General features: G+C 36.9%; 1 protein-coding gene and 1 non-coding gene across 2 annotated transcripts; one reads left to right on the top strand and one right to left on the bottom strand.

Moving 5' to 3' along the window:
* The first annotated feature begins 8,340 nt into the window (after positions 1-8,340).
* Positions 8,341-8,447, top strand: LOC127116987 (small nucleolar RNA R71). The gene has a single exon (XR_007801751.1). It is a non-coding gene; the product is annotated as a small nucleolar RNA R71 (small nucleolar RNA).
* A 2,786-nt stretch (positions 8,448-11,233) lies between these two features.
* Positions 11,234-19,020, bottom strand: LOC127125428 (protein PAT1 homolog). Its single transcript, XM_051054241.1, has 5 exons — positions 18,603-19,020; positions 17,872-18,014; positions 17,628-17,684; positions 15,093-15,156; positions 11,234-14,195 (listed from the first exon to the last, which is right to left on the bottom strand). Exons 1-5 carry the CDS (start codon positions 18,691-18,693, stop codon positions 11,911-11,913), a joined length of 2,640 nt encoding a protein of 879 aa, XP_050910198.1. The 5' UTR covers positions 18,694-19,020; the 3' UTR covers positions 11,234-11,910.
* Positions 19,021-19,591: the final 571 nt, after the last annotated feature.

The following is a 19,591-nucleotide window of genomic DNA, read 5'->3' as shown; positions in this document are numbered from 1 at the left end:
CTTCTGCAATTCATCCTGTTGCGCCTGCATATTCCTAAGTAGTCGGCCACATTCAACATCTGCATGGTGATTGTCACACAACTGGCAGAGGACGTCGCCTAGTAAGGTATGGATACCCACATAGTCGTACTCCTCACGAGACTGATGTTCGGAGGAGGTACCTGCAAAATGGCCAGCAGCAAAACGTGTGGTGTGTGCAGGTGATACAGGAATATGGGGTGAGTGAGGTGGTGGTGGTGGTCGTGGAGGGACATTCTCTATCGGTTCAGTATCAATATCTACACCACCCTTAGGAGTAAGTTGGTTAGCATCCTCATCCTCGCTATCTTTTACATCAAAGGTCCAATTGCGATTATTGCGCATATCAATGCGCCTAGGGTCAGGCAGCATAATTCTAGAAATCTCTCGATGAGCGATCATGAGGGTATATCTATTGGGGCTCTTGGGCTTAACAATGTACTGCGAATGACACGCAATGATGCCAAGGGAATAGGATCCCAAAAGATAGGGAAGGGGATCGAGCTCGGCCTCTAAGTCCAAAGAAATAGCAAGGAAGGTGATCAAACCTACAACAACTATGGTCCATAAGGAGGCTCTAGATACTGTCTTGATATGGGTGAGCAGAAATGCCTTTGCATTAACCTGACAAGGCCGAAAAGCACAGTAAATGAAAAATAATTCTCTTTTATTCACACTACCACTATCCCCACAATCGAAAATTGTATTACATAGAATATTTTGAAAATAATGGATCACAGGGTTATGGATATGTGAAATTTTCTTACCATTCATATTGGAGATGGTCTCATCTGTTATGTGATGCCAAAAGTCACAAAAATCTCCCTGGAATTCGTCTTCTTGATCATCGCAAGGGATCTCGGGACCGTGCGAATAATCTAACAATTCCTCTACTTCCTTCAAAGTTTTGGAGTACTCCCAGTTAAACATGTGGAATGCGATAGTCAAAATAAAGTGTCTAGTGCGCAGAACCGGTGAAAATTCATAAGAGCTCAAAAATTCAAGTGTTTACCTTTCATAAGTTTTGTGTCTAAGGGACGTGAAACAACGCAAACTAACTATATTTATCATGTAATACATGTTATCATATAAGCCTAAGGTTGCAAGACACGAGTCATCGACGTACCTTGTCGGGAGCATGGCTCGTCGAAATAGTATGTCGTAACGTGGCTGCTAAGTGCCATCATCACTAGTTCTGAATTGGATGTCAAAGTAATTAATCTCGAACATGTCTTGATGCAGATTTTGTGAAAAATGATAGATACCCAAATTTGGATTCCTGGAGGAGGGTTAAATTTATTGATTTTGTAAGTGGATGTGAAAGAAGGTGGAATGGGGATTCCAGAACAGTTTACGGTTTGTGATTTGAGTGAGAAATAAGGAAGTTATGGGAGATTTTATGGGAGCTTTTATGGAATAAAGTGGTGGAATAAAGAAGGAGATGAAGTTTGAAAAAGTGGAGGGAAAGTAGTAATGGTATGATTTTAATGATTAATGGGAATGCTTTTTGTGAAAAATGAGTGGAAATTCCAATTTTGGTGTATTAGTGGGTATTAAGCTCGCACAAAACGGTCAAAATTACCAAAACATGCTCACTGTAGGTTTCTGCTATCGCTAACGGACGACATCTTACTGACGGTCTAACCGTCACGCATGTAGAAGAGGTTGACGGACCTCAACAGCACGACGGTCTAACTGTCAGGCTTCTGAAGCTCAATTTTTTATTTTTTTTCGTTTCTATCCTCTTTTGGTCCCGCACTTAATACTTGATCACTTGTTAATGAAAGAAAACATAAAACGGAAGAAAAAAAACATAACATTAGAAATCATGGGTTGCCTCCCAGACAGTGCTTTGTTTTACGTCGATAGTTCGACTAACAAATGATAATTCAGCAGCAATAAAATGAAATCCTAAATTAGAAAACGATGGAAATCCTAATTAGAAAACAAAACGAAATCCTAATCTAGAAAAAGAGGAAATAATTCCTCCCCTACACTTAAACAAAGCATTGTCCTCAATGTTCAAGGGTAAAGAAGGAAGGTAGTAAACCAAAGTATATATCAGCCACCATGACGTTCCACATCAGGACCTAGGAATTTACGAATGGTGCATATTTCCTGGTACAGGTGATCCATATGCTCGACCATCACATCAGTATAGTCTTTGAAATCACGGCGGAGAGTGGTTAGGTCAGTTCTAAGGATGGTAACTTCTGTTTGGAGGGTATTTATCTCTGTATGGCGCTCGCCAAGAGGAGGTACACCAGCTGAGGAGGATGAGGAAGAAGTATTAGATGATGGAGTAGGGTGGTACTCAGGGGCAGACATGGTCTGAGGTGGTGTGGGTGACTCGTCCTGATTCTCTATAGAATAACGCCAATTTTCACGATTGTGCACACTAGTCTTCTCAGTAGGAAGGGTGAATTTGTGAACCACTTCACTTAGGATTACTATCTTGTATTCATTTGGTCCCTCACGCCTCACTAAATTGTAATTCAAGTAATGGTCTATATCTATTAAATCATATCCACACAAGGGGTCAAGAGAGTTATTTGGTTATGTAAGCCTAAAGATATATCTATATGGGTAACGGTACCGCCTACATAAATATTCTTTATCTCTTGATTGACTAATCTATCTAAACTGGAAAGAAAGAAAACAATAGAGCTTTATAGGCCTAGACTGAAGGATGCTAAACATGAAGAACAATTCTTCTCTACTCACTGGGTCAATATTCCGAGCTTTCCCAAAAAAGGTATGGGCCACAACCATCTGGAAATACCTAATGGTTGGGTTATGGATAAGGTCCTGGTTCATTCTGATATAGTTTGGTGGGTAATCTTATGTAATCCAACCCCATAAATAGTCTAGTTAAAACTACATGTCATCATCAATGGGTACCTCAGAATAGACACGAGGGCAATGTTGGAATGCTAGGAGTTGGGCTAACTCGTTGTGGTTAAGGCGTTAGTCTCTTGGAAAGAGTATAAATGAAACTATCCCTCTAGCTGGTCCTAGTCCTAAGTTAGGGCGGTAGTCAAAAGAGCTAAGGAACTCCATGGTTAGGTTTTTATAAGTGGGATGTTTCGCAACTGAGAAGTGGTCCCAGATCATCTGGCTAAACATAAATTGCACACTATATGTGAGTCCTAAGGCTATAAGGGTAGGAAAATCAGGGTATCTGATAGGTGAGATGGTCCTCTCAGCAAGGACTTCGTAGCACCTCCTTTGGGCGTCGTTCTTGAAAACGACTCTCATATTATCTTCACGCTACATTCTCTAATTAGTTAGTAGAAAAGTTAGTTTGTGAATGTGACCTAAAAGGAAATAAAAGTAAAGTTAGTACTGATCAATAAGTTAATTTATCGCTTTATTATATCGGGGAGAAAAAAGAGTAATATGAATAAAAAATCATGGGTTGTATCTCATGCAGCGCTACGTTTAACGTTGGTAGCTCGACATAGTTTCTAGTGCATCTACTACGGAAAAGTGACAGGCAACTCCTCTAATTTTAAGCTAGTATAATAATTTGCATCCTCGGTCCAATGATAGTGCTTTAGCCGCTTCCCGTTTACATTGAATAGCTCGTTGTACTTGCCTATTATTTCAACAACACCATTTTGGAAGACTTTAGTCATCGCGAAGGGTCCTGACCATCTAGAGAAAAGTTTTCTAGAAAAAAGTCGTAGTCGAGAATTAAAAAGGAGAACTAACTCCTTTCTTTGAACTATTTCCTTGTTATCTGCTTATCGTGTCACTTCGTAGTTATTTCTTCATAAACTTGGGTATTTTCGTAAGCATCTAACCTTAATTCCTCCAACTCGTGTATGTCTAGAATTCATTTTCCACCAGCAGCCTCATAATGCATATTCAGAGTCTTTATGGCCCAATAAGCCTTGTGCTCGAGTTCTACTGGCAAATGACAGGACTTACCATAAACTAGTTTAAATGGTGTAGTTACAATCTTGAAAGCGGTCCTATATGCCCACAAAGCCTCTTGCAACTTCGATGACTAGTATTTTCTAGATGTAGACATTGTCTTTTCCAAGATTCGCTTAATCTCCCTATTGGAGACTTTGACTTAACCACTTGTTTGTGAATGATATGAGGTTGCTATTCGGTGTCTGACTCCATGCTTAAGTAACATTTTTTCAAATATTCTTGATATGAAGTGAGACCCACGGTCACTAAGGACGTGTCTCAGAATACCAAATATAGGGAAGATATTATTTTTAAACATCTTGACCACAACTCGTGCATCATTGGTAGGTGAAGTTATCGCCTCAATCCACTTAGATATGTAATCTACTACGACGAGTATGAATTTATTTCCAAATGATGATGGGAAAGGACCCATGAAATCGATCCCCCATACGTCGAAGACTTATACTTCTAAGATGTTTTTCAGAGGTATCTCGTCGCGACGAGAGATGTTTCTAATGTGTTGGCATAAATCACATTTAGCGATCGCGACATGAATGTATTTCCATAAGTTAGGCCAATAAAGGTCGGCTTGAAGGATTTTTGCACAAGTCTTAGATGGGATTGTAGTGGCTTATGATGTCATCAACCTCTTTTTTAGGGACACGGCGACGGAAAAGACCATTGGCGCCCCTATTAAATATGAGTGGCTCATCCCAGTAATATTGTTTAAGGTCATAAAAAAACTTCTTTTTCTGTTGATATGTTAATTCTGGGGGTAATACTTCGGCTGCTAGGTAGTTGACGAAGTCAGCATACCATGGGACTGTGGATTTCTCTAATATGGATTCCATATCTTCTATGTTTTCATCACCGAAGTTATCCCCTTCAGAATAATCATCTAGTTGAGAAAAATTGGGTGTATCATTTTCTAAATATGCTACAAGTCTCTCATAAGGGAAATCATTGTTAATTGGTACTTGTTCGGTCTTGACATTTTCCAACCTAGAAATGTGGTTTGCCACCATATTGTTTGTTCCCTTTTTGTCTTTTATTTCTAAGTCGGACTCTTGTAGCATTAGGATCCACCTAAGGAGCCTTAGTTTAGTGTCTTTCTTACTCAGTAGATACCTAATAGCTACATGGTCTATGTAAATGATGATTTTAGCTCCCACTAAGTAGGAACAAAATTTGTCAATCGCGAAGACCACAACTAGGAGCTTTTCTCAGTTAGGATGTAGTTCATTTGAGTTGTGTACAAGGTCCTTCTTGTGTAGTATATGACATTGAGCTTCTTCTCTTTCCACTGCCCTGAGATAGTGCCTACGGCATAGTCTCTTGTGTCACACATGATTTCAAATGGTTGCCTCCAATCAGGAGGTTGCATTATAGACGCGGAAATTAAGGCATGTTTAAGCAGTTGAAATGCTTCTAAACATTTTTCATCAAAATTTAACTCAACATCTTTCATTAAAATACCAGTCAGGGGTTTAGTTATCTTAGAGAAATCTTTAATGAAGCGTCGGTAAAAAATGGCATGTCCTAAGAAGCTTCAAATTTCTCTAACAGTTTTGGGTGGTTGAAGTTTTTCAATTACCTCAATTTTAGCTTTGTCCACTTCTATTCCCTTGTCGTACACTACATGTCTAAGAACTATTCATTCTCTAACCATAAAATAGCATTTCTCGCAATTAAGCATTAGGTTAAATTTTACACATCTCTCTAAGACAAAGTCTAGATTTGCAAGACAACCCTCGAAACTCTATCCATAGACTGAGAAGTCATCCATGAAGACTTCCATGATGATGTCTAGAAAATCTGCGAATATTGCCATCATGCATCTTTGGAAAGTTACGGGAGCGTTGCGTAGTCCAAACGACATTCATCGGTAAGCGAACATGCCACTGGGACAAGTGAAAGTAGTTTTTTCTTGGTCTTCGGGGTGGATTGGGATTTGAAAGAATCCAAAGTAGTCATCTAAGTAGCATAAGTGAGAGCCCTTAGCTTAGCGCTCAAACACTTGGTCAATGAAGGGTAAAGGGAAATGATATTTATGGGTGGATTTGTACAATTTTCGATAATCTATGCACATTCTCCACCCTATTTCTACACGTTTTTTTACAGCTTAGCCTTTCTCATTTTTAACTACCGTGACTCCTCCCTTCTTAGGCACTACATGTACTGGACTGACCCATTTACTGTCAGATACCGGGTATATGATTCATGCTTCTAGTAGTTTCAGGACTTCTTTTTTTACTATGTTACTCATGATATAATTTATTCTCCTCTGATGTTCTCTAGAGGTTTTTTAGTCCTCTTCTAACATAATTTGATGCATACAAACAGAGGGACTGATTACTTTCAAATCAGAGATGTTATACCCTAGAGTTGTTGGATATTTCCTTAAGAGCTCTAATAATCGCTCAATATATTCTGGACCTAAGTCTGCATTGACTATCATTGGGTGATCAAGTTCCTTATCTAGAAACTCATATCTTAGGTTTTTAGACAATACTTTAAGCTTTACGGGTGGTTGCTTTGGGCCAGGCATATGATCAGGGGTAAGTGCGAGACATTCTCTTAAACTGTCATCCTCATATGGTTCACGTCATTCATCATCTTCGGATATAGGTGGTGTTGGGATTTTTAGGACTTCAATAACTTGAGGTGTCTTCATCTCCAATTCTTTCACACATTCATTGTTGATGTCTATGACACAACAAGTATCGTCTATGGCAGGTCCTTTCATGAATTTGGATAGGATAAGCTCAATATTCTCCTCACCTACTTCGAAGGTTAACTTTCCTCTCTTTGCATCTATTATTGTACCTGCATTAGCTAAAAAGGGTCTTCCTAACAGAAGCAGAATGCTTGAGTCCTCTTTCATATTCATCACTACAAAATTTGTAGGAATGTACAGTTGACCAATTCTAACCGGGACATTTTCCAGGATGCCTACAAGATATTTAATTGACCAATCGGCCAATTGAAGGTACATTTTTGTTGGCTTTAGGCTTCCTAGGTTTAGTCTTTCACTAATTAAGAAGGGTATTAAGCTCACACTAGCTCCTAGATCACACAGTGTTTTATCAATAACAAATTTTCCTATAACACAGGGAATAGAGAAACTCCCCGGATCTTTCAGTTTTTGAGGCATTTTATTTTGTATGATTTCACTATAATTTTAAGTCAGTGCTACAGTACTATCTTCGTCAAGCTTCCTTTTGTTTGACATGATCTCTTTAAGAAACTTGGCGTATGAGGGCATTTGAGTAATTGCTTCAAAGAAAGGGATCTTTATGTGGAGTTGCTTTAGAAAGTCTAAAAAAAATTTGAACTGACCCTCTGTTTTAGATTTAGCTAGTCTTTGAGGGTATGGAATAGGTGGCTTATACAGAGGTGGAGGGACATAAGGTTTCTCTTTTTCTTGGTTCTCCTTATCCTTAGGGTTTGGTCTAATTGTTTTCTCCGGTTCTCCTTTAGAGTTCATATCTATCATTCTCTCTGGATCCTTATTTTTCTCCTCAGTTCTCTTACTAATCTTCTAGTTGTTCATTCTAGGATCAATTGGGCCGTCCAATTGTGTTCTATTTTGCAGTGTGATTGCATTGGCGTGCCCCTTTGGGTTTGGTTGTGGTTGGCCAGGAAATACGCTAGCGGGGGCAGAAGTAGATGCTTATTGTTGTGCCACTTATGAGATTTGCGTCTCTAGAATTTTGTTATGTGTGGCTAAAGCATCTACCTTATTTGTCAATTGTTTCACCAACTCATTGTTATGAATGTTTTGATTCATAAATTCCTTATTTTATTGAGTCTGAGATATGATAAAGTTTTCCATCATTATTTTGAGATTCGACTTTTTGGGCGCTTGAGGAGCAGCAGGTGATGCCTTTTGAAAACCAGGTGGTAGTTCACTGGGAGAAAATAACATGTTGTTATTCTTGTAAGAGAAATTAGGGTGATTCCTCCAACGTAGGTTGTAAGTATTTAAGTATGGGTTCCCTTGGGCATAATTTACTTGATCAGATGGGATTCCAGCCATTACTTGACATTCTGAGGTGATGTATCCAGGAACTCCACATATCTCGTAGTTTGGAGTTACCGCGGCTACGGTAGCTGCAGGAGTTATGGTTAATCTTTCGATCTTTTGAGAAAGGGCGTCTACTTTGGCACTAACATGGTATATGACATTAACTTCATACATCCCGCCTTTTTTTGTACTTCTCCATATGAGTTTGCTCACTTTCCCATTAGCAATGATTTTCTACCATGTTCTCAATGAGATGATAAGCTTCTTGGAATGGTTTATCCATCAATGCGCCTCCAACTACAGTGTTTATTGTTAGTCTTGTGTTGTACAAGAGACCATTGTAGAAAGTATGGATTATTAACCATTGTTCCAGGCCATGATGTGGACAAAGTCTCATCATGTCCCTGTATCTTTCCCATGCTTCAAAGATTGATTCTCCATCCTTCTGTCTAAATCCATTAATTTGGCTCCTTAGCATAGGAGTCTTGCTAGGTGGAAAATATCGGGCTAAGAAGGCTCTCTTCAATTCATTCCATGTTGTGATGGAGTTTGAAGGTGGATACTACAGGAAAACTCTAGCTCTATCTCTTAAATAAAATGGGAAAAGACTGAGTCTTATTGCTTTTGGATTGACGTCATTAGCTTTTATTGTGTTTGCGTATTGCACAAACACTGACAAATGGAGATTAGGATCCTCAATAAGACTTCTTGAGAATTGGTGTTGTTGCACAATTTGCAACAAAGCGGGTTTCAACTCGAAATTGTGTGCCTCAATGGCAGGGAGTGCAATACTTGAGTGTGCCTCCTCTTGGGACAGAGCAGCGTAGTCCTTGAGAGGACGGTTTTGGTTTGCAACCATATCTGGGTCTGGGATATTATACTCTAAGCGAAGTTGTCTGATTCGACGTCTGAGGATAAAGTGATCGATTTCGTTAATGGGTTGTGCTAGCTCGTCCTCTGAGTAACAAGTGTTTGGCATACAATCAACTAACTAGTATGAAAATATAACTAAATTTTGCCTTAGTCTATACGGTGCAACAACGGAGTTACGATATTGATTAAATTAGTCTCCGGCAACGGCGCCAAATATTTGATGGGGTTTATTCCGCAAGTGCACTGAATCAATCGTAATTTTAAAAGATATTGAACCCACAGGGGCAGATAATCAAACTTATCGTTGTCTATTGATGCTATGTAAATCTAAGGCTATAATTCTTGGATTTGAAGGAAACTAAAAAAAAAGTTAAAACTAGTTGGTTTGGCGACTATTTAAATAAGTGAGACCGGAATGTGATTTCCTGTATACCTCGGAGACTCGTATAAATTTAGACGCTAGTCACTAATTTTAAAATGATTTTCGGAGAAAATATAAATTTTAATACTCTAGTCACTCTCTTGCAACTCGTGTTATATTTCAAAACTGTAACAATCATGTTGTCGCTCCACTAATACAATTTCGAAACATGTTTTTAAAATAAATAAGTCCTAATTAATAACTAAAGTGTTCTCGCGGTTTTTAAAATTTAAAAATTTAAATTTTAGGGTTGAACATCGGTCTCACACTGTCGCGCTATTGACTGATATTTGTGTTTTGGTTGTCACACAAAGCTTTTAATTTTTTAGAATAAAATTCAAAATCGAAGAAGAGTATTAATATTAATTATTGGCACCTATTAATTTTACCGAGTCCCGTCGAAATGATGGTTCTCACGTTCTAGACTCTAGGAAATTAGTCGGATATATTTAGTACAAACAACATACCATTTACTAAATTATTAATTAAGAAAATTAAGAAAAAACTAATATATTTATAATTTGTTCCAATAAAGTCTTTAACCGATACAGGGAAACTACAAGTAAAAAATTTGAGAAAATTATGCTGACAAATTTGAACAGCGAACAAATTGAATACAAGAGCAGAAACTTTCAAAATCCTAGTCTAGTGTGCACTTATCACTCAATGTCCACAATAAGTGTTTTTCGGCTTAAAATCTAAAACTCTAGAAGAACCCCCTAATACTTAACCAGTGGTCTCATATTAATAGAGTAAAAAATCAGTAAAAACTACTCCAAAATCGTGTAACAGTTGGTTGAGGAAAGTGCTCAAAATGGAAGAAAATTCAAGAAACAGGACGACTGGGTGCAGTTGACTGACGTTGACGGTCGTTAGCTGGATGACAGTCCGTCCATCAAGCAGGCTGGGGAGGCTGATGGACGTCAGGCCTCCGAAGATTTTGTCCGAAGGTTGGACCGTCAGACACTCGAGGTTTGACTTTTTTGACTTGTTAACTGACAACACCATTTTTGTCCATTTTGTTACCTGATATGCTGCTTTGCACCAATTTTCCGCACAAAGAGTCATGGGATTTAAATACCTGAAATACATAAAAAAAAATACCGACATAATACTACGAAAGTAAATAAAAACTATACTAATAATGCATGTGAATCAAATCAAATTACACTATGTGTTTTCGCGTTATCAATGAAAACACATTTTCAACCATTTATTTAAGGGTGTTGCGGTTTAATATTTTCACTTTAAAAGTCACTCGAACTGGAAAAAAAAATAATGTGCAATTCGATTTGATTCGGTTAACATTTAAAATTAAAATCAAACAAACTAATACAGTTTAAATTGATTTAGTTTTTACTAATGCGATTTTTATGGATTTGATTGGTTTAATTTTTATAAAAAAAAAAATAATCGACTATATATATGGACAACATAATTTTAAAACAAATTTATAATATTTAATTTTAAAACAAATTTATAATTTAATACATAAATAAAAAATTTGCATTACAATTTTATCTTACGTCTTAAATAAATTTAAAATATCTTATATATAAAATGATACAAAAATGATGTAAGTTAAAAAAATTTTATTTTAATTTTTTTATAAATATCTAAATTAAAAATGAAACAAAAACTAGTATATAATAATTTTATTTCAAACAAAAAAATAATATTTATAAATAATTATTTTTATTTTTTATTGATGGATAAATTAAAATAACCATCGTACAAAATATACACATAGTACTTAATAATTTAAAAAAAATATAATAGTTTATAAGATTTTGTAACATCATTCAATTTTATTTGCAAAATACAAACCACCCCAAACACATCCGAAACAAAGCGATTTTTTAAGATTTTCAATTTGAGAACCGGTTTGGTTTTCAACACTCCTACATTCATCCATCCTAAAAAGTGGAATGCGCTTTAACAAAATTAAAGTAAAGCATGCGAAACTCAGATGAAAACAGTGAAAGAAACTGAATATTCTCACAAGTTATTGAATACATAAGAAGCACATATATACAAATTGACAATTCTAAAACGTGTCTGAAAAATGATAAAACCATGCAACAAGATTCAATATATAACTTATTCACCAATGTTCTTGAGTTTTTCAGCATGCTAAATTGTCAACCTGTTTCTCGGCATAGTTTGCACATCCCCAATAGCCCTTAAAAAAACACTTCTTTCACCGATACGATGCAGAGTACAACCCACCCTTACCCTTCTTTATATAATAATAAGAAAGGAAACATGGGAATCATATATACCTAAACCTGTACATACTAAAAACTACTGTGTTCCTACCAGCCACACGTAGTAACAAAATAAACCCCTTCTTGTCAATAGAAAAATAAAAGACAAGAGGAGCAAATCAAGCCAAGTGCATCATAAAATAAAGGGCTTGATTGCATATTTGTTTCACAATGCTGCATATTTTTTCTGCATCATGACAGCTAGATGATTAAGGATGAGTAAGAAGCCTTCATCCATCATATAGATACAACCCACACTTCCATTTAAGATTGCTTCAGACGCTTGAGCACTAAATGTATCTGAACAGATGCAGGATTGTGTTAGATGTGACTTTTCAACCCAAAAAAACATTATGGAGAGCTTCTCTTGCAGCTATCTTTCAACTTAGCACTGTCTCTGAATTCAGGAGACCACCGCTTCCCCCGGAATTACTGTTAAATCCAACCACGGGAACAGATCGCTGAGCGAAATCTAGTAATAGCTTCCTTTGGCGGTCATCAGTATGAGGGAGGCTTGCACGCAAGAGTTCAACAGGCATTTCATTGCTGATAGCTTTAGCAGCATCTGATCCAATGTCATCATCCACATTTGGTGTACTTTGTATAAGCAGGGACTGCATGATACTGTGATACTTATTCATGCAATACTTGGTAAGAAGGCCAAAGAATTCATCAAATGAGGCCTGCCAAAACGAACGATTACCCATATTATAGTTACAGGCTGCATGTGGATCGGTTAGAAGCTCGGTAGCCCTCTCAAGAACAGATACCAAAATAAGGGAAGCACCATCCCCAGCAGTGCTTCCAACAGGGCGTAGAGGAGGATGCTCTGCAGAACAAACAACTGCAGCAAGACAAGCGCTAAGAGCACCAAGATCCATTCCTCTGACACATTGGCAAACAACCTTGCCAAGGCTGCATGTAGTCACTGCAGCTGCCGGGTCTGAGGGGAGACCACCAAATAAGAATCTTAAATGCCGAAGGACGGTCATGCAGACTATTCGCATAAGCTCACTACCAGGAAGAAGCAATTGAAGATACTTCGCAAGGAGCTTGCGTCCCTTAGAGACAGATACTATCCGTAAGAAAACAAGGTCATCCTTCGCTGCAAGCCCAACCTTATGCCCATTCTTTCCCAGCGGGTCAACTAGTTGAAGTGAAGTAGCTAGTCCTTCTAACAGGACCTGCCTTCTTCGTCTTAATTGTGTTCCACCATCTTGTGGCTGATTAGACTGTAGGAAACGATCAATATCCTCTACATCAAGAAGAAGACAAAGACCGTCTTCAATTGTGACTCTGGCAGCAAATGTAGGCTCCTGTTCGAGAGGCTTTTCTGAAATCTTCAGCTCAGAGCTACCAGGAACGGAAGAGTTTGGAGGATCGACCTCAAGAAGAGGGCGAGGCCGGCGAATGGACGAAAATGAAACCCTTCCTAGGGTATCAACCTGAAGAAATGCATGTGGGTCATTACTAGAACGTGTTCGTGAAGGAAGTTCCTTTATTTGGGTTGGGCAAAATGGATGTTTTAACTTTGCCACAGAAGGTTTTTTCGCAAGACGACCTTGGTGGTAATAGTCATCTATGTATGGATCATTACTATGAGTGACAGCAAGCTGCATTCTAAGAATACTCTCAATTTCATCACTTGTCATATACTTGGAACGAAACTGTAATGAACTGCTCTCACTCTTCTGGCTACTGGCATCAGAACCCTGATGGGATAAACGATGACTGTGCTTACCTTTTTGAGTTGATTTTGGTCTATGATCATACTTGCTACTGACGGATGAGCTAGAGGAAAGGTGGGGGTTAAATAAATGGGACTGGAAACCTGACAAGTAGCCTGCAGATTGCTGAACAGGATGATGCAGTCTATGCTGTTGGTGTAATTGATTCATCAAGTGAGGAGAAACTGATCCATTATGAAGCTGTAATTGTTGCTGCAACATATTACTTAGGAGGTTGGAACGCTCTCCTGGATATAACCCTGCTTGGTTGACCAATTGGTTCTGTATTCTTTGACTAATAGAGGAGGAACCAGTAAGAAATTGGCGTGTGTTTCCACCAAAATGTGACCCAAGGTTTAACCCACTCAACTGTAGAGCAGAATTCGAGAAATGGGAACGATTTTGAGATGATAGCGCCATCTGAGCTGCTGCTCCAGTGTGATAAGGAATGTTTAAGTGGCCTGTACTTTGACTTGGAGAACCCTGCTGAGACCGACCACCTGGCGGAGGATAAGAGGTGAATGAAGACTTCTGTACCAATATTGGCTCACTAGAAAAACGTGTAAGCTCTTGTTGTTTTTCTGGATATGAAGATGTTCTGTACAAGGATGTTGATTCGTGCAAGTGTGGAATGGAGGTATGCGGCTGAGATGACCACCGTTTGTCATCATGAGCTGATTCAATATCATAAATCTGCTGATCAAGCCAGTTGTGAACGGGCTCACTGGAACAATGTTGGAGGTGGTAGTTTTGATCTTGCCTTTGCTGCTCAGGATATGACGATGTTCTGTACAAGGATTTTGAACTTTGTAAATGGGCAAGAGATGATTGGGGCTGTGATGACCATCTTTTTCCATCAATTGAACCTTCACTGTCATAAGCATTCTGATCAAACCAGCTATGAACATCTTCCCTTTGTGCCAAATCAGATGTAGAGTCTGGATAGTAGATACAATTAAAAACATAAATAAGTCAGTCAACTTGAAAAAAGATTGACTAGAGTGAAAAGGAGGGGAATTAAGCCTACTAAAACCCAGAAATACAGTCCCTTTGAACACAAAAGACGCATAACATCATCTTAAAATATTTTGATGTGGATTTTAAACAAACAAGACCAGGCCTGAAAAATAATAATGTAACCTAAAACTAGTGTCTTTCCTCAATCATTAGTTTTATGACTACATGATGCAAGATAACACTGAATAGACTCATCACATTTAAGTTATCGTCACTTTTATATCACGCTCCTTTTTCCTGAATAGACAGAAGTTTTCTACTTAAAAACCGTCAGGATATGAACAAACTTGTAGCAAAATCCATGGTTGCCAAACTCTCAGAAAGCAAGATGATAACAGTTAGTAATGAAAGAGTAAATAGGCAAATTAGTCCTCAAAATTATAATCGTCAAATCAAAATGGTCCCTCCATTAACTTCTGCTGCCGGTGGATATGACATGGCGCACTAAATAAACATGTGGCCTTCCAAGTGGATCCCATATCAATACATGAATTTAACGTGACACGTTAAGTTTTCAGTGATGTGGCAATCATGTGAGATCTATGGGAAAGACCTCATGTTCATTTAACATGTAATGCCATAGTTTAACAACAGAAGTTAACTTGGAACCATTTAGACTGATGTGTTATAGTTTTTAAATGTATTTGCCCGTGTTAAATTTAAGGACTATTTTGACTAATGCTGACAATTTTGAAAACCAATTTGCCTATTCACTCAAAATGTTAAATAAATAAACAAAACTAGCACAAAAATTGACCTCATTTATTTTTAAAATAGAAAAGGGAAATTGGAGAGGGAAGTACAATTGCTTTACTCACTTTCTCTTGATCCCCGTTCACCAATAACACCTGGGTTTCTTGGTCCACTGACAACCTTGTTCAACTAAAATAAAATTTTAAAGTAAAAAAGATTAGTATTCATATTGAGGAGTAAAGCAGAAGCCGTGACTGTCTACAGAGACATGGAATCAAGTATGATCAAAATCATAGCAGTCAGAAACTGAATCACAAAATTGCATATAAACACACATATCAAGAAAAGATCAAACAACAAGCATTTGTTTTGAGAACTAGTTAGTTGATGCCGATATCATTCAAATATGTTTGAAATGCCAAAGAAAACAAGCTAATCAGATTAATCCTTCACTTACCAACTCTTCCGTACCAGAAAAACCTTGACGGCTGAACCTAAAGAAAAAACTTGCTCTAGATATCATCTTAAGAATTGTGGTTGGGCCTAATTCAACCTTACAAAACCAGTTTGTAAGGTGAGATGAGAATTTATCAATTTTAATTCATCTATGACCTTACTATTCTTGGTTGTCTATATAACCCCTCAACGTCTATCATGCCATCAGAGATATAATACAAAAATTAATTGTGTCTTCATCTAGACATGATAAGATTAGAAATGACAATATTAGAGTGAGTGTTGGGATAACACCTATAGTAGAAAAAATGGTGGAGAATAGGCTTCGGTGGATGTAGAAAGAAGACCTTTAGATTTTGTGGTAAGGAGAGTAGATCAGATGGAGAGGGGTCAAATAGTTAGAGGTAGAGCAAGACCTAAGAAAACTATAAGAGAAGTTATTAAGAAAGATCTTGAGCTTAACAATTTAGATAAAGGCATGGTCTTGGATAGAACATTATGGCGGAAGTTGATCCATGTGCCAACCCCACTTAGTACTTAGTGGGATAAGACTTGGTTGTTATTGTTGTCGTATCTAGAATCTTAGGGTTTTGGAATAGTTGGTTAATGGCATGACATCCAAGCCTATATAACCTTGTAATCTAGAATTTGATCCTTGCCACCCCATTAATGCAATAAAAGACAAATTTCAACATGCAGTTGATTAGGCAGTGCATAGTCCACCACATTTCACACTTCAAATTCGTAAGGTTTGTGTGAGTGAGTGTGTTAAAGATATAACATAAAATCACTCATGTGCTCAATAAATAGCTTAAGCTTTTGGGCAGTTGGTTATGACATGCCACAAAACTTCATGAAAAATCTTTGTTGGTCAGGTCAGGCAAAGCCCGAGAATAAATACCAACCACTTATAATATAATAGCATAAAAATGGAACAGTCGTGTTGTCTGACCAATTTAAAACAAGAATAAAAGTCATATTGTTAGTTGCACAAGCCCAAAGCCCAAACCACCACACAAACATAATTGTTAATCCCAGCAGGCAGTTGACCCTGAAACAAGAATATATATATAAGGGTTAAGGATTTAAAGTTTTGACCGAAAATTTAATATTCATAATTTGTCTTCTCCTTTAACCTAGTAAGTAGACCTAAAAGACATCATAAACCCTGTAACAAACATTTGGCTGCCGCAGCTGCAAAAATCACCGGATTAAAATGTGGCTGATCTGTGTACTGCAGCGGATGTGACTCGCACTTTGGCTGAGGCCCTAGCACCCTCAGTGTGCGATGCTTTAGGCCTAATTGTGGTGGCCAGCAACCTGAGGCCTCGGCACCCTCAATGCGTGACGCCCTAAACCTCACTGCGGCAGCCAGTAACTATTCTGCATCTCACTGGCAGGGAAGTTATTAACTACCTAGCATTGAAATAATAATATTATTCCAAATGTTTAACTATCTAGTTTGAATATGGCCTTGGAAAAAGCAGCTAATCTCGAGAACACCTAATATGATAGGATCTGTTTGTGGTGGAGGAGCACATGATACAAAATGTGCCTAGTCTTAACATAATAAAATAAATTAGAAACAACAATTTTCACAAGTCAAGTTTAAGATCTTCCACTCTAGCATAATAGCATTTACAATCATAGAAACCTTAACTGAGATAGAATACGACAAGGGGGTAAAACCCATGCTCAAGTATAGGATTCTATCTCATAGTTAACAAATATGGACCAAAACCTGTGCCTATTTCAACTATTCCTTGTTGGAAAGTTGAGAAATTTTATGGAAAACAAATTCAACTGTTTCTTGAAATTTTCCACACTCGAGCATAAAATTCTATCTCATAGTTAACAAATATGGACCAAACCTGTGCCTTATTATATCAACTATTCCTCATTGGAAAGTTGAGAAATCTTATGGAAAACAAATTCAACTGAAACTATGGAAAATACGTGCAGGAATAACAAATTACTGTTGGGTCACTTTTTAGTCTTTCTCCAATTCATGACTCAACTCATATTTGAAACATTACATCAATCATATTACACACAATTTTATAAAATTTCTCTTTCTAATATATATACTTTAGCACTTTTGCATTAAGCATGCAAATTTAACATGATCACAACACTTAGTCACTTCTCTAATAAAAAACTCCAGAATCAAGAAAAGTGCAATAAACATAGTTTAACATCCTTACCTTCCAAAAGGTGGTTGTAAGATCATCAATATCAGAAAGAGATCTTACATCCTCATCCTGCAAAAGTGAGAGTGAATGTAAGTTGATACAGAACTCAGACATCATGTGTGTGAAACGAGTGAGAAAGGAAGGGAGGGGAGATGTTGCTTAATTAAAATTGTAAACTCTACATGAATATATTTCAAACACATTCTAGCCACATGAACTTTGAGAGAAAAAATAACAGACAAGATTGAAAATGAACCTTTTCTCTATTAAAAAAGAACTCCTCCTCATTAGACTCAAAGGTTGGCAAATGGGCATTGTCTTCTAACCCTCCCAAATCAACTTCCTGAACAGCATCTTTCCCAAAGAATGCATACTGTGATGCGTCAAAAACAGCACCTCCTGCATAACAAAAACATCACCAAAGACATTTTAGCAATTGCTTAGAACTACTTAACATGAAAAGTACAGGTAGCAGTGTTGCACATGCCTCGTGCAAATGGAAGAGAGTCCCGTGTGACCATAATTTGCACAAGAACAAAATCTATATAAGCACACCACTTAGTACTAAAAATTGATGTAAGGGCGTGTGAGACTGTTTGGGAGTGTATGAAAACAGCTTATGACATGTCTATAAATGATTTTAAGCTTATTTCTATTAGCTCTCTTGAATAGCTTACTTAAAAAGTTTATAAGCAACCAACAATAGCATAAACACGAATATGACAACAATAATTCAATCCGAAATAAGCTTTAGATTCAGCTACTCTGCAATCCATGAAGCTTAATTGTATGAACTAAAAATAACAAACAAATAAACAACTTGAAATGTAAAACTAACAATCACGCAGGAACTTTCCCAATAACTCAAATTAAATTACGAACCAGATCTACATGACGAAAATTAATTGAAGAACATAAAAACGAATACCCATTAAACAAAACAGTTTCAAAAAAAGAAACAGTTGCATCAGAGAATATGAAGCAAACCTGTGGGAACATCACCCAATTGCCTAAGATCTCCATTATTAGGACCTCCTCCGATATCACCCCCACCTCCAAATCCATCCATATCAACCATAAAAACGAAGGAAGAAAAAAACACAGAAAGATGAAAACGATAAGAGAATCAGAGAATCGAAGAAAGGAGAGAACCGATGTGAAAGATATTGAAACTTGAAATACTTGTTGTTTGAGAAGACGCGGTAAAAGGAAGAAAAGGAAGGATGAGGAGAAGATCTGTGTTAGGAATTTAGCAGTTAAAGATGGGTTCGATTTGGATCAGAGAGAGAAACATGAGAGAAAGAAGAACCCTAGAAAGTAAATAGAGGTTGAATTTTAGGCATTTTCGCATGGGAAAATCGTAGTGCTAAGCTAAAAGGAATAAATTGAGATATTTTTCGGAATATAATTAGCATTAGTATAATTTAATTGTAATCTTCTTTTTTTTATTTAACCACGAAAACTTCATTTAAAAGATTAATGCGAGATCTGGTAGTTTTTTTTCTTAATAAAGGCCTAATATAGAAAAAGAATAGATGTTATAAAAAGGGGTACAAGTTAGTCCGGTGATTATGAAAATGTAAAGAAAGTAAATCTAATTTATTTTTTATAAAATTATTTCTAATACTTAAAAGAATGAAATCAAAAAAAAATATAGTAGAGTTGATGCCGAGTACAAAAGTAGTTAAAAAGTCGGCACAAAATATTTAATTAAATATTGATATATTTAGTTGATTTAGTAAGAAATTTAATTTTAACTTCTATATTCTACTTCCTCTATTTCTTATTAAATGTTATTTTTTTTTAATTTTTTACATATATCAAGGAAGCTAATCATTATTGTTACTTTTAAAACAATAATTTTTCTTTTACCTATAATATCATTTATTACATTCATTTTACTTTTTTTCTCTCTCTAATAATTATCTAAGGGTAATTTTAACAAAATTATAATTAATACTACCTTGAATTTTGCA

Source organism: Lathyrus oleraceus, chromosome 1 (genome assembly GCF_024323335.1).
Source record: "Lathyrus oleraceus cultivar Zhongwan6 chromosome 1, CAAS_Psat_ZW6_1.0, whole genome shotgun sequence".
Taxonomy (NCBI): Eukaryota; Viridiplantae; Streptophyta; class Magnoliopsida; order Fabales; family Fabaceae; genus Lathyrus; species Lathyrus oleraceus.
The sequence above is the reverse complement of the archived record's forward strand: the minus strand, read 5'-3'. Positions and strand labels throughout refer to the sequence as shown.